This window comes from Hetaerina americana, unplaced genomic scaffold (genome assembly GCF_022747635.1).
Source record: "Hetaerina americana unplaced genomic scaffold, ioHetAmer1.1.p SCAF_1, whole genome shotgun sequence".
NCBI lineage: Eukaryota > Metazoa > Arthropoda > Insecta > Odonata > Calopterygidae > Hetaerina > Hetaerina americana.
In genome coordinates, this window is record NW_027286069.1 from 74,443,535 (window position 1) to 74,460,579 (window position 17,045).

At 34.4% G+C, this 17,045-nt stretch overlaps 1 protein-coding gene across 1 annotated transcript in view; it reads right to left on the reverse strand.

The window, feature by feature from the left end:
* Nucleotides 1-1,438: 1,438 nt before the first annotated feature.
* Nucleotides 1,439-17,045, reverse strand: part of AGO3 (Argonaute 3) — a 47,038-nt gene continuing 31,431 nt past the window's right edge. Inside the window, exons 11-20 of the mRNA XM_071583249.1 lie at nucleotides 15,677-15,842; nucleotides 13,274-13,449; nucleotides 9,924-10,109; nucleotides 8,570-8,665; nucleotides 8,364-8,480; nucleotides 8,089-8,283; nucleotides 7,026-7,217; nucleotides 6,810-6,911; nucleotides 1,900-2,040; nucleotides 1,439-1,752 (exon numbers count right to left, since the gene is read on the reverse strand). Of these exons, the coding sequence (XP_071439350.1) occupies nucleotides 1,666-1,752; nucleotides 1,900-2,040; nucleotides 6,810-6,911; nucleotides 7,026-7,217; nucleotides 8,089-8,283; nucleotides 8,364-8,480; nucleotides 8,570-8,665; nucleotides 9,924-10,109; nucleotides 13,274-13,449; nucleotides 15,677-15,842 (1,458 nt within the window). The 3' untranslated portion in view covers nucleotides 1,439-1,665. The remainder of the gene's footprint in view (nucleotides 1,753-1,899; nucleotides 2,041-6,809; nucleotides 6,912-7,025; nucleotides 7,218-8,088; nucleotides 8,284-8,363; nucleotides 8,481-8,569; nucleotides 8,666-9,923; nucleotides 10,110-13,273; nucleotides 13,450-15,676; nucleotides 15,843-17,045) is intronic.

A 17,045-nucleotide genomic window follows, 5' to 3' on the forward strand; every position in this document is an offset into this window, starting at 1 on the left:
TACAATTGTATATTAATTAGCATTGACCGACAGTTTTTGCATAAATAGGCTAGATTTGGTTTTAAGGTATTGTAGCAAAAAGCACATGAAAGGACAAGCCAACATATGTGGCCTTTGTATATCTGAAGAGAGCGTTCAATAAATTTCAGCATGGATTAACCTGTTAGAACTACTAAATAAAATCTGGGTTATGTTCAAGGAAAGAAAGACAATATGAATCTTGTGCAAAGATGTGAAAGTAGTATTAATGGAGTTTTCAGATAAGGGTGCACATATATATGAAAAAACAGGTCATGGTAGTCCAGGGGGTAGAGCGTTGGACTGCTGACATGAGGGGCTCTGGTTCGATTCCCAGGCAAGGCACTCAGGGCACCTGCAGTTCCACCCAAGCTATGTGATTTTTCGGGTACCAGGTCTTCTGGGAAACCATAACGGAAAGGAACTGGCCCCCCTACCCTGATATGTGAATTTCACGCGCCGTATTGGGCTTAGTACTGGGTGAACTCTACCATCACCTACCAAACTGACCTTCGGGTTGATTACTGTGTTTATGGTTTTTATACATGGCAAACAAAGGTTTTCAATCTATATGTGCAAAAGAATTTAAATTTTAGGATACCTTAGATAGAGGGGGTAATGATCATGCATGGACCTAGGATCCGAATGCTTCGGTTTGCTAATTAGTGTGATTCTATCATAGACCTAAGATGAATTAACTGCAGATTCCTTTTGAAACACGACAAAAAGTTCTCATCACTTCTTAGAAAAAGTTTTTTTTCTACTAAGCAGCATAATTACGATAGGAAAAGTTCAAGAGTAGGATATTCCAGGGAAATATTGCTTTTAAAAATGAAGAGAGATCACTTCAATGAGAAAAACCTGATTAAGAGCTTTGTGTGGAGTGTATCACTTCATGTAGTGACATGGACAGTAGGGAGAAAACTGCTACAAGCTTATGAGCTGTGTTAATAAAGACATCCAAGATAAGCTGGACAGAGGGAGCATTGAATGAAGAAATGTCAAAGCAGGTAGGTGAAGAACTATAAACTTTGAGCAAGGTATGGTTGGTTTTCAAATATTTCCTTATACTACAACTGAATCTTTTTGCATGCACTTATTATTTTCAACAGCACTTAACTGATTCATAAATTAAGTTAAGCTAGAATTCTCGAGTGAGTAAGTTTAATGTCAACTTCTGGTAAGCATTATCATACAGAAATACATCATCCTTCATCTTTTATTTAACATCTTTTAATTCATTTAAATTATGCAACATTTATTGAAATTAAGTTTCTTTCTATTTCTAAAAAATCGATTATCTTTCAGGAATACCCTAGTAGATACATTATCAAAGTCCCTTCAAAAATTAACTGGGAATAGCAGGTGGTAAAGCAATGTCAACAATTTTATTCAAACTTCTAACAAAATACTTCGTTTTATTCTTGATAATTAAGTATTTCTGCAAAGATGCAGAGCAATTACAAAAATATAAAATTGCACAGCAATTATAATATTATTTATATAATCTTCACCACATTTCAAAGTAAAAATAAAACTTCCATAACCAACTTCAACATGGTAACTTGTCATAAGGTAAAATTAACTTTGTGAAAATGCAAACACTTAAACCTTCACTTACTTTGGTAGAATAATTTGTCATCAAAATTAAAGGAAAAACAACTTGTTCGACAATTTATGCGAATGAGGACTGCGTGTGTGCTGGCCTGTCAAGTATGCCAGTTTATGAGCATACTGAAAAATAAAATCATCAAATTAATAACTTTTCTTGAAAAACAAATTAAAATTTCTATATCAATAACTTATCGATATGAAAAACACTAATAACTAGAACCAGTTGACTTAAAAGGTCTATTGAACCAGATTTTTTTACATGATTACCTGACAAGGAGCAGGAACACGAATACCACCAGGCCAATTGTAATACATAAAACAGAGCTTGTACGTTAATCTCTGAATGTAGTCTATCTTTAGGTCACTACTGTCATGTAAAATGATGTAGTGGGTAGGAGTCACAGTACCCTGAAAAAAAGCAATCATCATAATTCAGTACATCAGTTAAAAAGTAAACAACTAACATTTCGTAACTTAGCTCTTTTTTATTCGATCATGATACAATAATAGGATATATAATTGCACATGATATAAGGCACATCAATATATGAGAAATCACAATCTACATAGAAATATTAAAAAAAAATACTAACTACACAACAATTTGTAAATACATACATCAAGCTACACAAATATATAAAAATTTACTGTAGGTCATACTACTTAGCATTAAAACATTCTTTCACAGAATATGCATCTCCTTTTGCAGGTATGAGTATTCCCTCAATTCCACCTCAGAACTACCAGCACTTCTAATGATTGCAGTCAACCATTAAACAATTTAATGCGTATTTCCTTGGTTCCACATTTTAAAGCTGTAATTCTCACACATTTGTATTGCATATCATTAATAACTCATAGCTAATAGTAATATCATAGCTATGACCATGAATATCACCGTTTTGCATGGAGCAGTTCATATTTCTGCTAACATTTGTAGTATGGCTTAGAATATCTATACAGTGGAACCTCTTTATGAGCAAAAAATATTTTTAAAGAATTACTAATCAAGCTACTTTTCACATCATGAGTGCCAAGGAAAGGAGAATTCCTGGATTGATTGAAAGCCTGCTGTATCATTTTGTTTAGCATTTGTCCAATAGCACCTTGGTGTCGCCAGTGGTCACATATTTTTCCAAACATTGGTTCAAACATATTAGTGATTTTTATGAGTAAAGTTAATAATTACATGTTGTATTTAGTTTAAAAAATGTCCCCCAAGAAAAAGCTACAAGAAGTGATCCATTACAGAATAAAAATAGCCATCAAAATTAAAATCAGTGAGGAAGAGGTTTGATTATGGCTGATCTAGCATGCACATACAATTGGCCGACATCAACAATTTTCACTTTCCTCAAGATGGACAAAATTAAGGAGATAAATGCCTCATAAGGGGTAACAAGAATATATCTGCAACAGTTACATATTCTTAACTATGTTGACAGGTTGCTTCCCATAACAATAAACAAAAAGCAATTGCAATGCTATTAACAAGAATATCATTTATGAGAAGGTGAATGTGATTTTTGCCAGCCTCATTAAGAAATCAGCAGGATCAGGAAAAACATGTAAGATTGGGCTCCCATTACCTTGGGAAGGTTTCCGTTAAACAGTGTCCCTTAGAATTTTTATCATTTCCCAGGGAGCTTTTGTTTTATTAGTAGCAGCTAGTATTTTACTGTCATTGTATACCAGTTTTCTATATTGGTTTTTAATTTATTTACATAGGACCTCATGGTTATATTCTAGAAGACTGAGCTTTTTTAAAGCAGAGATTTTGAGAAGAACTGAATAGCATCTAATTTTGTCAGTAATTCATATTGTGTATTTTTTTATGGTGCTGAACTTTATCAGCTGTTATTTTTTGCATTATTACTGATATTCAGGGTGAAAAAAATATAATATCCTCTCTTTTAACATATTAAGATTCAAGGTTATTACAAGTACATATGATATTTACAAAACAATGCTCCAGGAAAAATTTTAATTGGTCAAACCTATGGTGTTTAGCATTGGTTCGCACTTAAATGGAGAAAACAAAATTAATATCACACGAAAATTATACAATAGCGGAGCTAGAATTCTTTCAAAAATAAAATGTGCTGTCATAGACTTGCTAACGCTATAATGTGCACCAAAAAATAAGTTCTTTCACATCTATTGACAGTGACAGCAACAACAAGGACAAAGCTTCAGAGAACACAAATGTTCTAGTCATAGCAAGAGTACATAATCCACCATGTAATGTTTTGTTTAATAGGGCTAGAATATGCTTGGATGAGCACAATTTTATGCTGCACTGAGACATACATTATTTGGTAGTCAACTGAGAAAATGTCATCCTGCAAAATTCCAGGAGTTTAAAATTAATTTTCTGCAGCATATTTGTTGAATATTTAATCATGAAAATTAAAATTGTTGATATAGGAATATAGTTTCATTCTACTCAACAGTAGCAAAAAGATCAAAATTATTATACGAGGGTCATCCGGAAAGTAGTACCCGTTCGTGAAATAAAAAGACAAAAGTAAATATTAACAAACATAAAAAATTTTATTTGAAAGAGGATACTTTAAACTACTTCTCAACATAATCTCCAAGCAAATTAAGGCATTTGTCATAACGTGTGACAAGTTTCTGTATTCCTGCTGCATAGTCCTTCGCCGCCAGCTCATTGAGATACGCGAGGGACCCATCTTGCACAAATTTTTGCATAATGCAGATGGTGTTTAACAATTTCATGAACAATTGTTCGAGAAACATTGGGAAAATGCTCACAGATGTCATCAATTGTGACGCGCCGATCGTTCCTCACGAATTCGTCAACTGAGCTCACCAGTTGGTCTGTAATGACAGACGGTCTCCCCGAACGCTCATCGTCGTGTGTGTTCCCCCTCCCCATGTTGAAGTTGCGACACCACCGCCGAACAGACGACTCGTCCATTACATTGTCTCCATACACCTCCTTTAATTGGCGATGAATATCACATGGGCGAACGTTTCTTGCATTGAGGAATTTAATCACTGCCCTCACTTCACAACTGGCGGCGTTCTCAATTTTTTTAAACATTGTAAACAATCACAGAAACAACACAGGCAATGCTAGCGTCACGCAACTTGGCTCAGAGAAGGCAGACAAGCCACTGAAGCTATCTGACCTCGTCCAGCGGCTACTCGCGTCGTCAGCACTTCATGCGGCACGAACGGGTACTACTTTCCGGATGACCCTCGTACTATTGGTTTAGTACAAGTTTAGTTCCTTCAAGTTAAATATCAAATACACATTTCCCAATGACATCAATAACAATCTATCGGTAGTGGAAAGTGTTTGATGGGCATCAAGCCTCACTATTGCTTCACTTCCAATCCTTCCCTAAAATGACACTAAATACCTTAAAGCCACACTATAATAAAGTTTTTCAACATACTACTTCCCTTCTGTACTTCCTACCTCCCTACACTCCATCCATTGTTTTATCTTTTCATCCCTTTATGTCAATAGCCCAACATTCTCCCCTCTATCAAAGTATTGAACTAAAATAATTAAATACAAAATACACAATTTAACCATAATAATAACAAACATTGAAAGCCAGATGTTTTCACTTTGGTGCAGTAATGGAGTAATTACCTCGCTGAAATTAGAAATGTAATACATTTAAGATGCCCATTCTGCCACATAAAGGTGTCCCAAGTACTCATCACGTACTAATTTCTTTCTATCTTCCCAGGATAATCCTACATGTTATATATACCAAAGGGAATATTTTTTCGGGACACACTCAATCTGAAGTCCAAAATGGGATTCCTTTGATAGCTGCTGTACACAGCCTAATAATTTGGCTTTCTTCTCCAAATCTATTTCCAGCAACCTCATCTCATAATTTGAATATCATGGAGGAGACATATTGCCAAATAATTGTAAAGTATAGCCTCCACCCCACAGCAGCTCATTTCTCACAACCCACCCTACCTTTTATTGATACTAATGTCTATGACATCACAAAATATCTGCATATCCCTAGGAGTTGCAATGGCAAGGGTGGCTAATGTATTACCAAAATTTACATTTATTTATTATAAGACTTTATTGGGCCAAAATTGAGACTACATAGTCCCTTTTTCCATCTAACCCTTGTACATTGCAATAAAGACAATCACGGACACCCATTCCCCAAGTGGAGAGAAAACCACCTAGGCGGGACTCAAACTCACGTCCTATGGGTTGGCAGGCAGGGGCATACCCTGCCATTACTAGGTCCAGCAATTTAACATATTCATTTCAGCACATAACACCTCCCCTTTGATGTTCAACTCTGTTTTTCTGCTTCACCTTCCACTATCATGAAATGTTACTGATGATTGCAGTTGTGTACTGGTAGGTTGACAAAATGAAGGGTAAACAGAAATAGATGTACATATGAATGTATGTATGAGTGAACTGTGTGTATGTATTTTTATCTATTTACAAGCTTATGATTTTTAATAATAAATTTGGTTTGACTATTGTTACTTATGGAAAAAGGGGGTTTCATATCTTGAGAAATGAGAATAGCAAGAATTAGGAGAACTTTACAAGTGATTTTGGAGAAGGATGGATGGCATAGCAAACTCCTTAAACAGAAGAAGTCAAGAGAAATAAGAAATAATCTACAGTGGGTAATTAAAAACACTGGGAAGAGGGGAATGAAATCCAAGAAACTACTTTCGATAGCAGGAAAAGTTAAAAAAGCAACAGTTGAAAACTCTCTTGTACATGATTACACAGAATTTATTAATTTTCAATACGCATTTCAGCCTCTTATTGGTATGCTAGGATCTTTAAAACTGTAGTATTTTATCACTGGTTATCTGTTGTGTAGCTAACCTATGAAAGTATAGCAGATATACCTGAGTAGGCATGAAAAATTAGCCACATGGAAGCTTTGGTGAACTTGCCTCACAAGCAAAACTCAACTATTATTTTGTTTTACGGTAAATCATTGTAATATACTAAAGCTTAATTTAGTATCAGTTTTTAATGGATGGCATATAAATAAACAGACAAAAATAGTGATATCCGACTCCAAACCTAATGCTTCTTCATTTTGGCCAAAAAGGCATAAGAATGTTATCCCTCCTTGCTTTAAAAATAATCATGTGCTTGTCATGCTTGCTAATGTGTTAATCATGCTTACCTCCCGGACTGACTGAGATACAAGGAAAAAGTCCTCCCAGTTTTTTCTTGTCACAGTATTATCCACAATAGTTCCTGGAGGTGGGTTGGCTAAATTATTTTTCTTTAAAATGTAAAATGAATATAAATTAATATAAAGAATTAGAAATATTAATTATAGAAAATTAACTAATTCATAACAGTTTAAAGTAAATAACTAAAATATCACAGCATTTACCTCACATGTGAATAGCCTCGTGTTAATTCGCTTCTGAACAATCAATACAGTGAGCTGAGGCTTGTACCCACTGCTAACTCGATCAAAACAGGCTTGGAATTGAGGGATCTCAAGGTCTAAAGAAACATTTAACTGGCCATCACTAATACCATCTCTATAAATTATTATTTTTCCTGGAAAAATGCCATTGATCTGAAAAAAGAAACAAATGGATTTCCTTAAATATAAACCATAAACACACAGTAATCAACCCGAAGGTTGGTTTGGTAGGTGATGGTAGAGTTCACCCAGTACTAAGCCCTATACGGCATGTGAAATTCACACATCAGGGCAGGGGGGGGCCAGTTCCTTTCCCGGTGCCGGTTATGGTTTCCTAGGAAGACCTGGTACCCGAAAAGTCACATAGCTTGGGTGGAGCTGCAGGTGCCACGAGTGCCTTGACCAGGAATCAAACCTGGGACCCTCCAGTCAGTAGTCCAATGCTCTACCCTCTGGACTACCGCGATCCACTCTTAAAATTTATGCATTGCCTAAAGGCACTAATCAATTAAAAAGACAACCACTAATAAACATACAAGGTCCAATTGATATTTCTTTCAAATATATTAGCCAGTGTTTAGATATATCGAATGAGCTAAATGGTTGACAATGGGCCTTGATAAAACTTGAGCAAAGGAAATCCAAAGCATATGGGTTGAGGAACTATGTATACATTCCACGAGCTGTATGTGGCATACGTCTTTAGTTTGTGCCTTCTTCAAATGGAACCCTCCACTCTAAGCTCCAAATAGCGTTTCCTGATAAATATGGTCATAGATATATGATGAAGACATAATGGTTTGAAGTTGCCGCGACAGTATGCATCAGAAAGATAGGCATGGTTTGAAAACAGGAAGAATTAATAGTTCAACATTTCAAGGAGCCATTGATAGGTAAGTAAAACTATTGATTTTCATTTTCTGGTACTCAAGTGATTTAGGTACTTCAATATCTTCCCACTATGTTATGTAACCATTCAAGAATTTTTACATATTTAAATTTTACAAAAGTCAATCCCACATACCTCATAGTATTTTTTCAGTGCATTTGCCATGCAAATTACAAATTGGTTCACCAATTCTTGGCCAACATCCATGAAATTTGACTGAGAATACCAACGGGTACATTCCTTATTCAATGAAGATATAAAGGCACCTACACTTCTCCCTTTCTTTATGGGATCGTGATATATATCTGTGCCACAGATCATGGTGTTATTCTGAAAGGCAATAAAAACATTGAAAATAAGGCTTATTATGATTTACATGAAAGATATTGCAGAAAAAGAAACTACTTTACCAGGGGAATTTTGACTGTCCATAAGGAGCCACCCAATTTGCAGGTAATCTGGAGAAGTATTTTCTGTATAACAGATCGCACCCTTCTGTCATCCTGCAGTGTTCTACTGTTAATAACCTGCACATTAAATGGGACATAGCAGTGAATACTAAAAGTTAAAATGATGGAGGCATACTTGATAATTATTATTAAGTATTATATTTCACCTGGGTTGGAATACCTAGGTCACAACAAGCTACTTTCTTCACGGCAGCATACCGGTCATCTCTACTCGATGGGAATATAATAACTATACATTGAACCTGTAATGACACAATTTTATTGTATATTAATGAATAATTCACTGTTCAACAAATCAAGTACTCAATTTTTTCCCTTACATTAAAATTTTTAATAAGAAACACATGAAGCTATTCATGCTACTCCAATTTTTATGCCATATAGAGTACATTTTAATAAAAACTTTGTGGTTAATGAAAACCATACTCATCTTCTTTATCTCATTTTACCTAAATATGTACATAGATTGCTACATACATATTTAAATGACACATGAAAATTTAGACAGCCACTTAATTGGGCCAAAGTCACTCATCCTGATGTCCCATTTCAGGTGAATAATGTTTCCATCATAAATATAAGTATGCTCTTATGAATTCAACCTTGTAATTATTGCACTTCATGAATATTTATTATTGAAATAAAGAGAAATAGGATTTATTTTTTATAACACATTACTTATTCCAAATAATTTCATAGGATTACATATTAACTCCTTTGATGGGGCAGATTTTTTAAATATCACCCATCTGGTGGGAGTTTTCAATCTGTAAATAAATACATTTCATTTATGGTGGATTATAATGTTACTTTGGACCAAAAATTATTAACTACATACTCAGCAAAATTCTATGAATGAAGCAAAAAAATTAAGAGTTCTAACGATTATGATATAAGCTACACACTGTTGGAAATTTATAAGAAACAGGCACACAATTACTAAAAGGAGGTTTCCAAAACTCAAAAACTACACACTGACGGAAAGTGCGATACCAGCTGCAGAGAATGAAGAGCACATCCGGGGTCAGATAATTTAAGACCAGGGTAGCACAAGGTAGGAATACCAAGTAATGGGTAACACACATATATCTGCTACTTGGAAGAAACATGCTCAAAAGAAATACCAAAAAAGCATGGTCATCCATCAAGAATACACACTAAAATTAAATCCACTTCCCTTGGAAGAGTGACAAAGGATCAGCGAATAAAAAATAACCATAAGAGATTCTTTTGTTTCGAAAAGACCAACATACTTACACATAAGTAAAGAATACCATTGCGTCTACTGCTCACAGATTAAAGTTTTAAAAAATTACACTACATGGCAAAACCACTGACACCATAGATTCAAAAGACCTATAGATATCTCTATGTCTATAGATAAATTCCCTAAGGAGGGAAATATCAGTTTATATGGCACGTATATAGATGCACTCCCTGTTTCAGTATCGTCTCCCGAGTGCGTCTAAAGACGTCCTCACCATTAAAGGGGTTAATTACCTCATTTCCTTGATCTTTTAAAGCTGCTACATAGGTTTCTATCCTGTCGTTTGGAAGAGAGACTTTTTTTGGATCATGTACTTGGATTCCCATCGGTGGGCCAACTCTCTTGGAAATTTTTACAAATTCATTGGCCACTTCTGAATCTCTGTTGGTATGCAAAAGCACCCAGTTTTCAAGATGAATCTGAAAAGAATAAAGTAGTAGTAGTTTTGAGAGTTTTAGGGTGCGTTGACAGCTAAGGTCATTTTGCACCACTCATTAAAATTAAAACTAAAATTCCATTTTAATTAGGAATAAATAAATACGATTAAATATATAAATAAATAAATAATTGTTAAAATCAAGAGGAATTAAAATTATGAGATCCAAAACTATAGCTGGCTCATTAAACCAGTTGCCCTTAAAAAATTTAAGACTCGATTTATGAGCCCAGAGTCATCCCCTAAAATATAACTTAAGTCTCCCCTTATATTAAACATGTCACTGGTCCTTTGGTATGTTCTACATTCTGTCAGGATATGTTTTATTGTCAGGGGTTGGAGGCACTCATTGCAGCGGGGCTGTTCTTTTACCTCCGCAAAGAGGTACGAATGAGTGAGGGCAGAGTGCCCTATTCTCAGGCGCGTAATCATTAAACACATGGAATTTATAACATCTTAGAATAATGCTCTAAAGGACCAAAAATAATTTGAAGTAAAGCAGAAGTACATAACACATTTCATCAGCAACCACTAGCTCACGAATAAATAAGAAAACCTAGCATTGGCTACTTTGTAAAATAATAATTGTATAAGAATGACACTATTCTATATTGATAATAAAATTGAATAGTCGTCACCAAATACATGGACACCCAAAAAACTAAAGTCATTACTTGAATGGCAATCAGCAAAGTTATACTTTGGAAGAGAAATTCCGTAAAACACAATACACCATAACCATATAAGTCAAAATTAACCAACATCTCCTATATTGTCTCTCCTCACATTGACCTTGTTTCCACATACCATCCTGAATAACATTATTCTACAGAATTCTGATTTATACAGTACATTGGGTTTAATACTAGGTGAGCTCTATTCTCATTTATCAAAATAACCTCCAGGTTGAATACCGTGGCATAATATACCCCCATAACCTTTAATTTTTATCTCTGCAGTTTTTAAAATATTATTGAACTTAAGAGATATTACTGCCTCAATGTCAAAGAGAATTGAGGCAGTAATAAAAGTGAGGTGCAATTGTCAATTTGTCCACCAAAAGACTTGTACAAATTCAGAAGAAAAATTACTTCCCACAACATTGCAATCTTTTTTCATATCTAATTGACGTATTCAAAATTATGGGGGAATCAACAATCATGTCCGGGTACTTTACTTCCACTGGGTCTTCTAATATTTGACCTTCTACATCTACCCTTAAGGGATGTAACCCCTCTTCCTGCCTTCTATTTGTATTTGTACAGGCACTGTTGCAGATTTTTTAACATTCATTTTCAGTTTATATCTTTGTAACCATTTATTTAGCTCTTTAAGTACTTTATTTTATGTGTAATGATTGACCGGATACCCAACACAGAATACATGCACATCATAAACACCAATGTAACAGCTGCCAACATACTGATAAAAGTATCTTGGCTGAACATTTAAATTGAACAACAAATAAAATTTTTGTCATTCATATCAATAAATTTCCTAATATGTTGATGTTTAACATCACACATTGCATTTTGCTCATCATTTCGCTTTTCTCCATCAACTAACAATTATGTTGTATTACACTTTCTTCAATGATATCCTCTCTATAACCCACTGATGAGCACAGAAAATACATGCTTAGTACGTCATTAATCCAAATTTCTGACTTTTTCCAATAATGTTAACAAGCTAATTTTTTGGAGATAAGTGGGTTTCACGTGATTATGAATTATTGGCACAGGGATTACAGGTGATCGATTCCATTTATAAATTATTTTACCAGCTGTGAAGAATAAATGTGTTTTCCACCTATGCACTGCAGTATTCTGCAATTATTTAAGCCAGTTTGGATTTAATATCATCTAGGTTTGCTGTGTGATTTTTAAATTAAAATACGAAGTTTCAAGGGTAAGTTACAGCAATAGGTATGTAGTCATAAAATTTGATTAGGATAAATTTGTATTTTCTGAAAAATTTTAAGATCCTTCAATCAAAGTTTGGAATGCAATATTCCGGCAAGAAACCTTTTCTAAATGTTGATCCATTTTTTTCAATTCTTCATAAGAAGAACAACCCTTGACAAAAGAGATTCAATTTATGTCAAAATTAATTTTAATTTAAGCCAACATATAATGCAAAGGGAAGGTAGAAGCAAAAGTCAGTTAAATTTCTCTTCTAACATAATGTTGTGCCTTGAATCACCTAAGTTATCAATAGTCATTTAACGAAGTATTATTTTCAAGCCTGCACTGAAATATCTAATCAGTGAAAGAATATAGTGTTTCGTTCCACAAATATTTCTTTGCATCTGGAAGCATAACACAGATAAAACATGGTAACACGCATAGTTTGTCCCCAACTCACACGATCACCCTGTTTCTTTTCTGCCTCAAAAACAAGATGTCATGCCATATCAATAAACAATAAATGCCCATGTCCTACAACTTTTTTCCATAATAATAAAAGCTGTCTGCTTTTATTACCATCAGACACCTGAATGTAAATAGTTCGTAACTTAGATTTACAAATACAGCAAAACAATATCCACCATGCCAACAGTAATTTTAAAATGTATAATAAAAAGTTAGAAAAGTAAAGTAATAAATTTGAAAGTCTGACTTAATACAATAAAGTCTCTCTTCAAGACATGATGTATTACCTCCAGTCATTAATGAGGCGTGTTTGTGGTAATGAACTAGCTCAGTCACTTAGATGAGCTGCCATAATTATTTAAATGCTCAATAATAAGAACTCATACTATGAAAATCATGCAAAGACATAAAATTAGGAGTAAATCAAAGTCTCAAGATTCACAATGCAATAATTTCAGAGTGAAAAAAATCATTCACCTTCTTGTTGCATCATAATGCACACTTAGCGGATGACTGTTAAAAGTTACTACCGTGGCATCACCTACAGTTTCTTGGAATTTCTCAAGACTAACATACTTATACCTTTGAAGAAAAATGCCCACCATATTAGCTGTACAATCCTTAAATTGATAGAAATTAGCTAATAAATAATTATAAAAGTACCACTTGCAGGTAATAACAAGAAATTGGTAGAGAGAGTGGTTTTTAAAGGATTGGTCAGCACTTTTTAAATTGAGATTCCACAGTGCAATTATAACTGCAATGAGTTGCTTACCGCATGGATCACCTCCCTCCTGCAGATATCCATGCCAAATTCAGGAGTCTTATTCCTAAGACTCCCTCCTCCAACAATAATTTCCTCCACATCAAGTAATCGAGCATCCAGTGGCACTGTGTCATTCTTTAGTGAAAGGCCCCAATCATCTAATAAAGCCTTTGCTTTGGGAGTCTCTGAAAATAAAAGTTTAAAATTTATCCATTAATATATTGATTCCAGCAAAAAGAATTTCATGCAGTCACCTTATTATTAAATACCGATTTCTTGTTTCATGACCACTCTCATGCATTAATGACCTGAAATAGTATTCATTAGGTTTTAATGTTGAAACTAGTACACCATGATTTTAATCTAATTAAAATTATATTAAGAGTTTAAATATTGCCAAATGAATTCACAAATGATAAATAATGTTTAAGATGTCCAGTAGAAGTGACTTCTGAAATGATTGGCATAATTCATCATATGACTTTGAGTGATCGATGAAACAAATTTTGCAAAATACTTATGGCAACCAGCATATCACCAGGAACAGTGTTTTAATTTTGCCCAAAAATTGGAAGTGAACAAAATCTCAGAATATTGGTGTCACCTTTGCTCCAGTGGAGAATAAATGCAATTGTGTGGTTGATTTGGAGACTGGTTTGGTACTTTTCTATCAGAATCCTGATGAGTTCCTGCATCCATTCATAACCTTAGACAAAACATGGATACACTAATACACTTTAGGGAGAGAGAAAAAGTGGCATTAACGGGTGATCCACCTCTGAAGAACGCGAGCACAGCGAAATCAGTTGATAAACTGATGACCATTGTTTTTTGGGATGCACAAAGAATCATCTATATCGATTATTTGTAAGAAGGACAGACAATAAATGGCGAATATTAAGGACTTACTGAACAACCCACATATGCGACAAAAATTTCCAGAAAAGTGCGTATATCCTAACCGGATCCAGTCTATGATACTTCGTATATTTTTAACCTATTTATGCATAAAATAAGAAGCTCTGTACCCCACATCTTGGCATGATATGTCCCCTAAATAAACAAAATAATTTTCAAATTTATTCAGGGTACAGCGCTTAAATCCTGACAAATGAAACTTTTGTTTAAAAGCACATTTATTTTCAAAAATACAAATGAAGATCCTATTACAAGCAAGTAGTGGTATCTGTCAAGAGTAACATTACTCTATGTAACCCCCTTCAGCTGCAATGACCGCCTCCAATCTTGTCCAGAATCGATCGCACGCAGTCCTTAAAACAGCACTGTCCATTTTCATGAATGATGCTATGATATCAGTGCATGGAGATGTGACATTAGGGTACCACGTCTTATTAGTAACTCTTTCGACTATGCTACAAACATTATAGTTGAGGGGGTTCAAGTCCAGGCTATTCGGGGGCCAGAACTCCTTTGACTAGAACATGTTAATGTTATCTGAGAGCCAGGTTTGGACTAAATGACTCATATGAGCTGGTGCACCAACCTGTTAAAAGAAATATCGTCTCCCCGAGGCCACAGCTACCATTCATGGTTTCGCGACATTCTTCAAATTTTGCCGATGGACCTCTTTTGTGGTAGTTTGTCCCTTTTCAAGGAAATGTGGCAGCATGATATCACCCTCACTGGACACAACACCTAGGACGTGAGCACTAGCCAGAAATTTTGTTCGAGCAACAATCGGGACATTCTCAGGGTCGTGGGCAAGCCAGGGATCATTTCTCTGGTTGATCTTCGCATCAACGGTGAAAATTTTTTCATCAGAAAAGAATCTACATGCAATCATAAACATTACATTTGTCAGGATTTAATTGGGGGTCATATTACTCTATGGTTTGCTGGGCCTCGCTTAAGTAATTAGATGTTTTCCTTGACCACTGATTTTTATATTCTTTTGTGGATCTCTTTATAATATTCCTATACTGTCTCTTAAGAAGGGAATAGTTAATGTTGCACATTGTCACTAGAGGTTTAATGTGAATAAGCATTTTTTAAGGTCTTTGACATATTAATAATTTCAATCGTAATCCAATTTGCTTTTTACATGACATTTTATTGATTTAAGAGGAAGAGCAACATTAAAATTATGCACAAAGACGGTATAATATTTAAATTATAATTTGGGTGTCTTTCCTATGTACCACTATCCCGTATCGCTTTCCAAGCATTTACATGGAAATAGTTAACATTGGTTTCCTTGAAATATGTTTGATATCTGAGATTTTTAAAATGTTACGATTCTCTTCCCAAAAAATATTTCTACTTGTTTTTTGATTAATGCGGACCACTAATGCATTTTAAGAAAATAAACTATTATTAATATTAGCTCCAAGTTATCAAAACATATATATATTCTCCAGGACCCTTATGTCATTTCAATTAAAATAAACTTACCATCAATACTTTTTATGAAGTTCATTAATGATCTATATCTTTGTTCTGGTGATATTCGAGTATAAACAGCAACTGATTTCATCAGTCTGAAGTCAGCTCTCTGCTCATCAGTCAGCCCAGTCAAGAAAGATAACTCTGGAATCAAACAGATTTCTACTTCAACCTCCTAAAATGATAAAAGGAAACAAATTAATCACCAATATAGTTCTTTATTATATTGCTTAAAGGAATGAGGATAATAAAATGAAGCTGATCATTAAACACACAAGGATTATAACAACAAATGAAAATTCTTAAAAAATTCACGAATCAACCCATTAATCTGTGGATTATTTTTTAAAAAATGATGAATACTTTTTAAATTTTAATACTCCATTATTAACCTAAATAAAATAACTTAATTTATTAATATATCAACCCAAAAAAATTTGAAATTCTGTCAGGGTACTGTAATTCAAAGTGCTTAAGTAATTTAGTGAGAAGTGTAACCTGCAAATGATGAAGTATTTTATATTTTTCACATTTGTCATGCCTTACGTTACTCAATGGATAATTGATCCTAATTAAGGTAAAATAGAATCCACATCAAGGGACATCCTTCCATCACTGTTTCTCATATGAATAAAATTTATTTGAAAATTTATTGCTACTTTATTTTATAACACATGATTTGAACCATCTTTTGCCAATACACTTTGGAACGTATAATGCACATTACTATGGAATATACCTAAATATAAAATCAATTTCATCTCCCAATGATTTAAAAAAAATCAAAATTGAATTTTCTCCGTGCTCATTTTGATTCATTTAATTTTCTTTCCATCTCAATTTAGACAATGCTATTAGTCTGAGTCATGTTTACCTCTTAGGGAGCTTCAAATGCACACACACGCCCATATTTTTTTCGTCTTGCTTGCTTTTGAGAGACAAATGTGATGATCTTGCAACCATGTAATTACCCCGGGCACATTTTTATGTAGGGACTGTTTACAAGTTCTGCCCGATTTAAAACAACAGTACCTAAGTACAAAAGGAAATCTTCATCTGTCGAGATTCTGCCTGATTTAAAACGAGTGTGCCACTCAAAACACTGGCTTCGACTCAAAGCTTCATTAACAAAGGCTTGTCGATTCATTCCAAATGTTTCCATAGCACTTTTGCCAAGTTTAAAACAAAATTTCACGCACACACTCTGTTCCTCTAGCTCCTTCGTCATCATGCCGTTGCACGCGACGACGAACAGTTTAAGACTTGACGTAAACAAACGCAACAACTCTTGTTTTAGTTGTCAGATGAGTCACTAGATGGCGCACGGTGTCTCGTTTCATCCGTTCAATGGTTTGCTCAGAATAATCTCAGTCCGGTC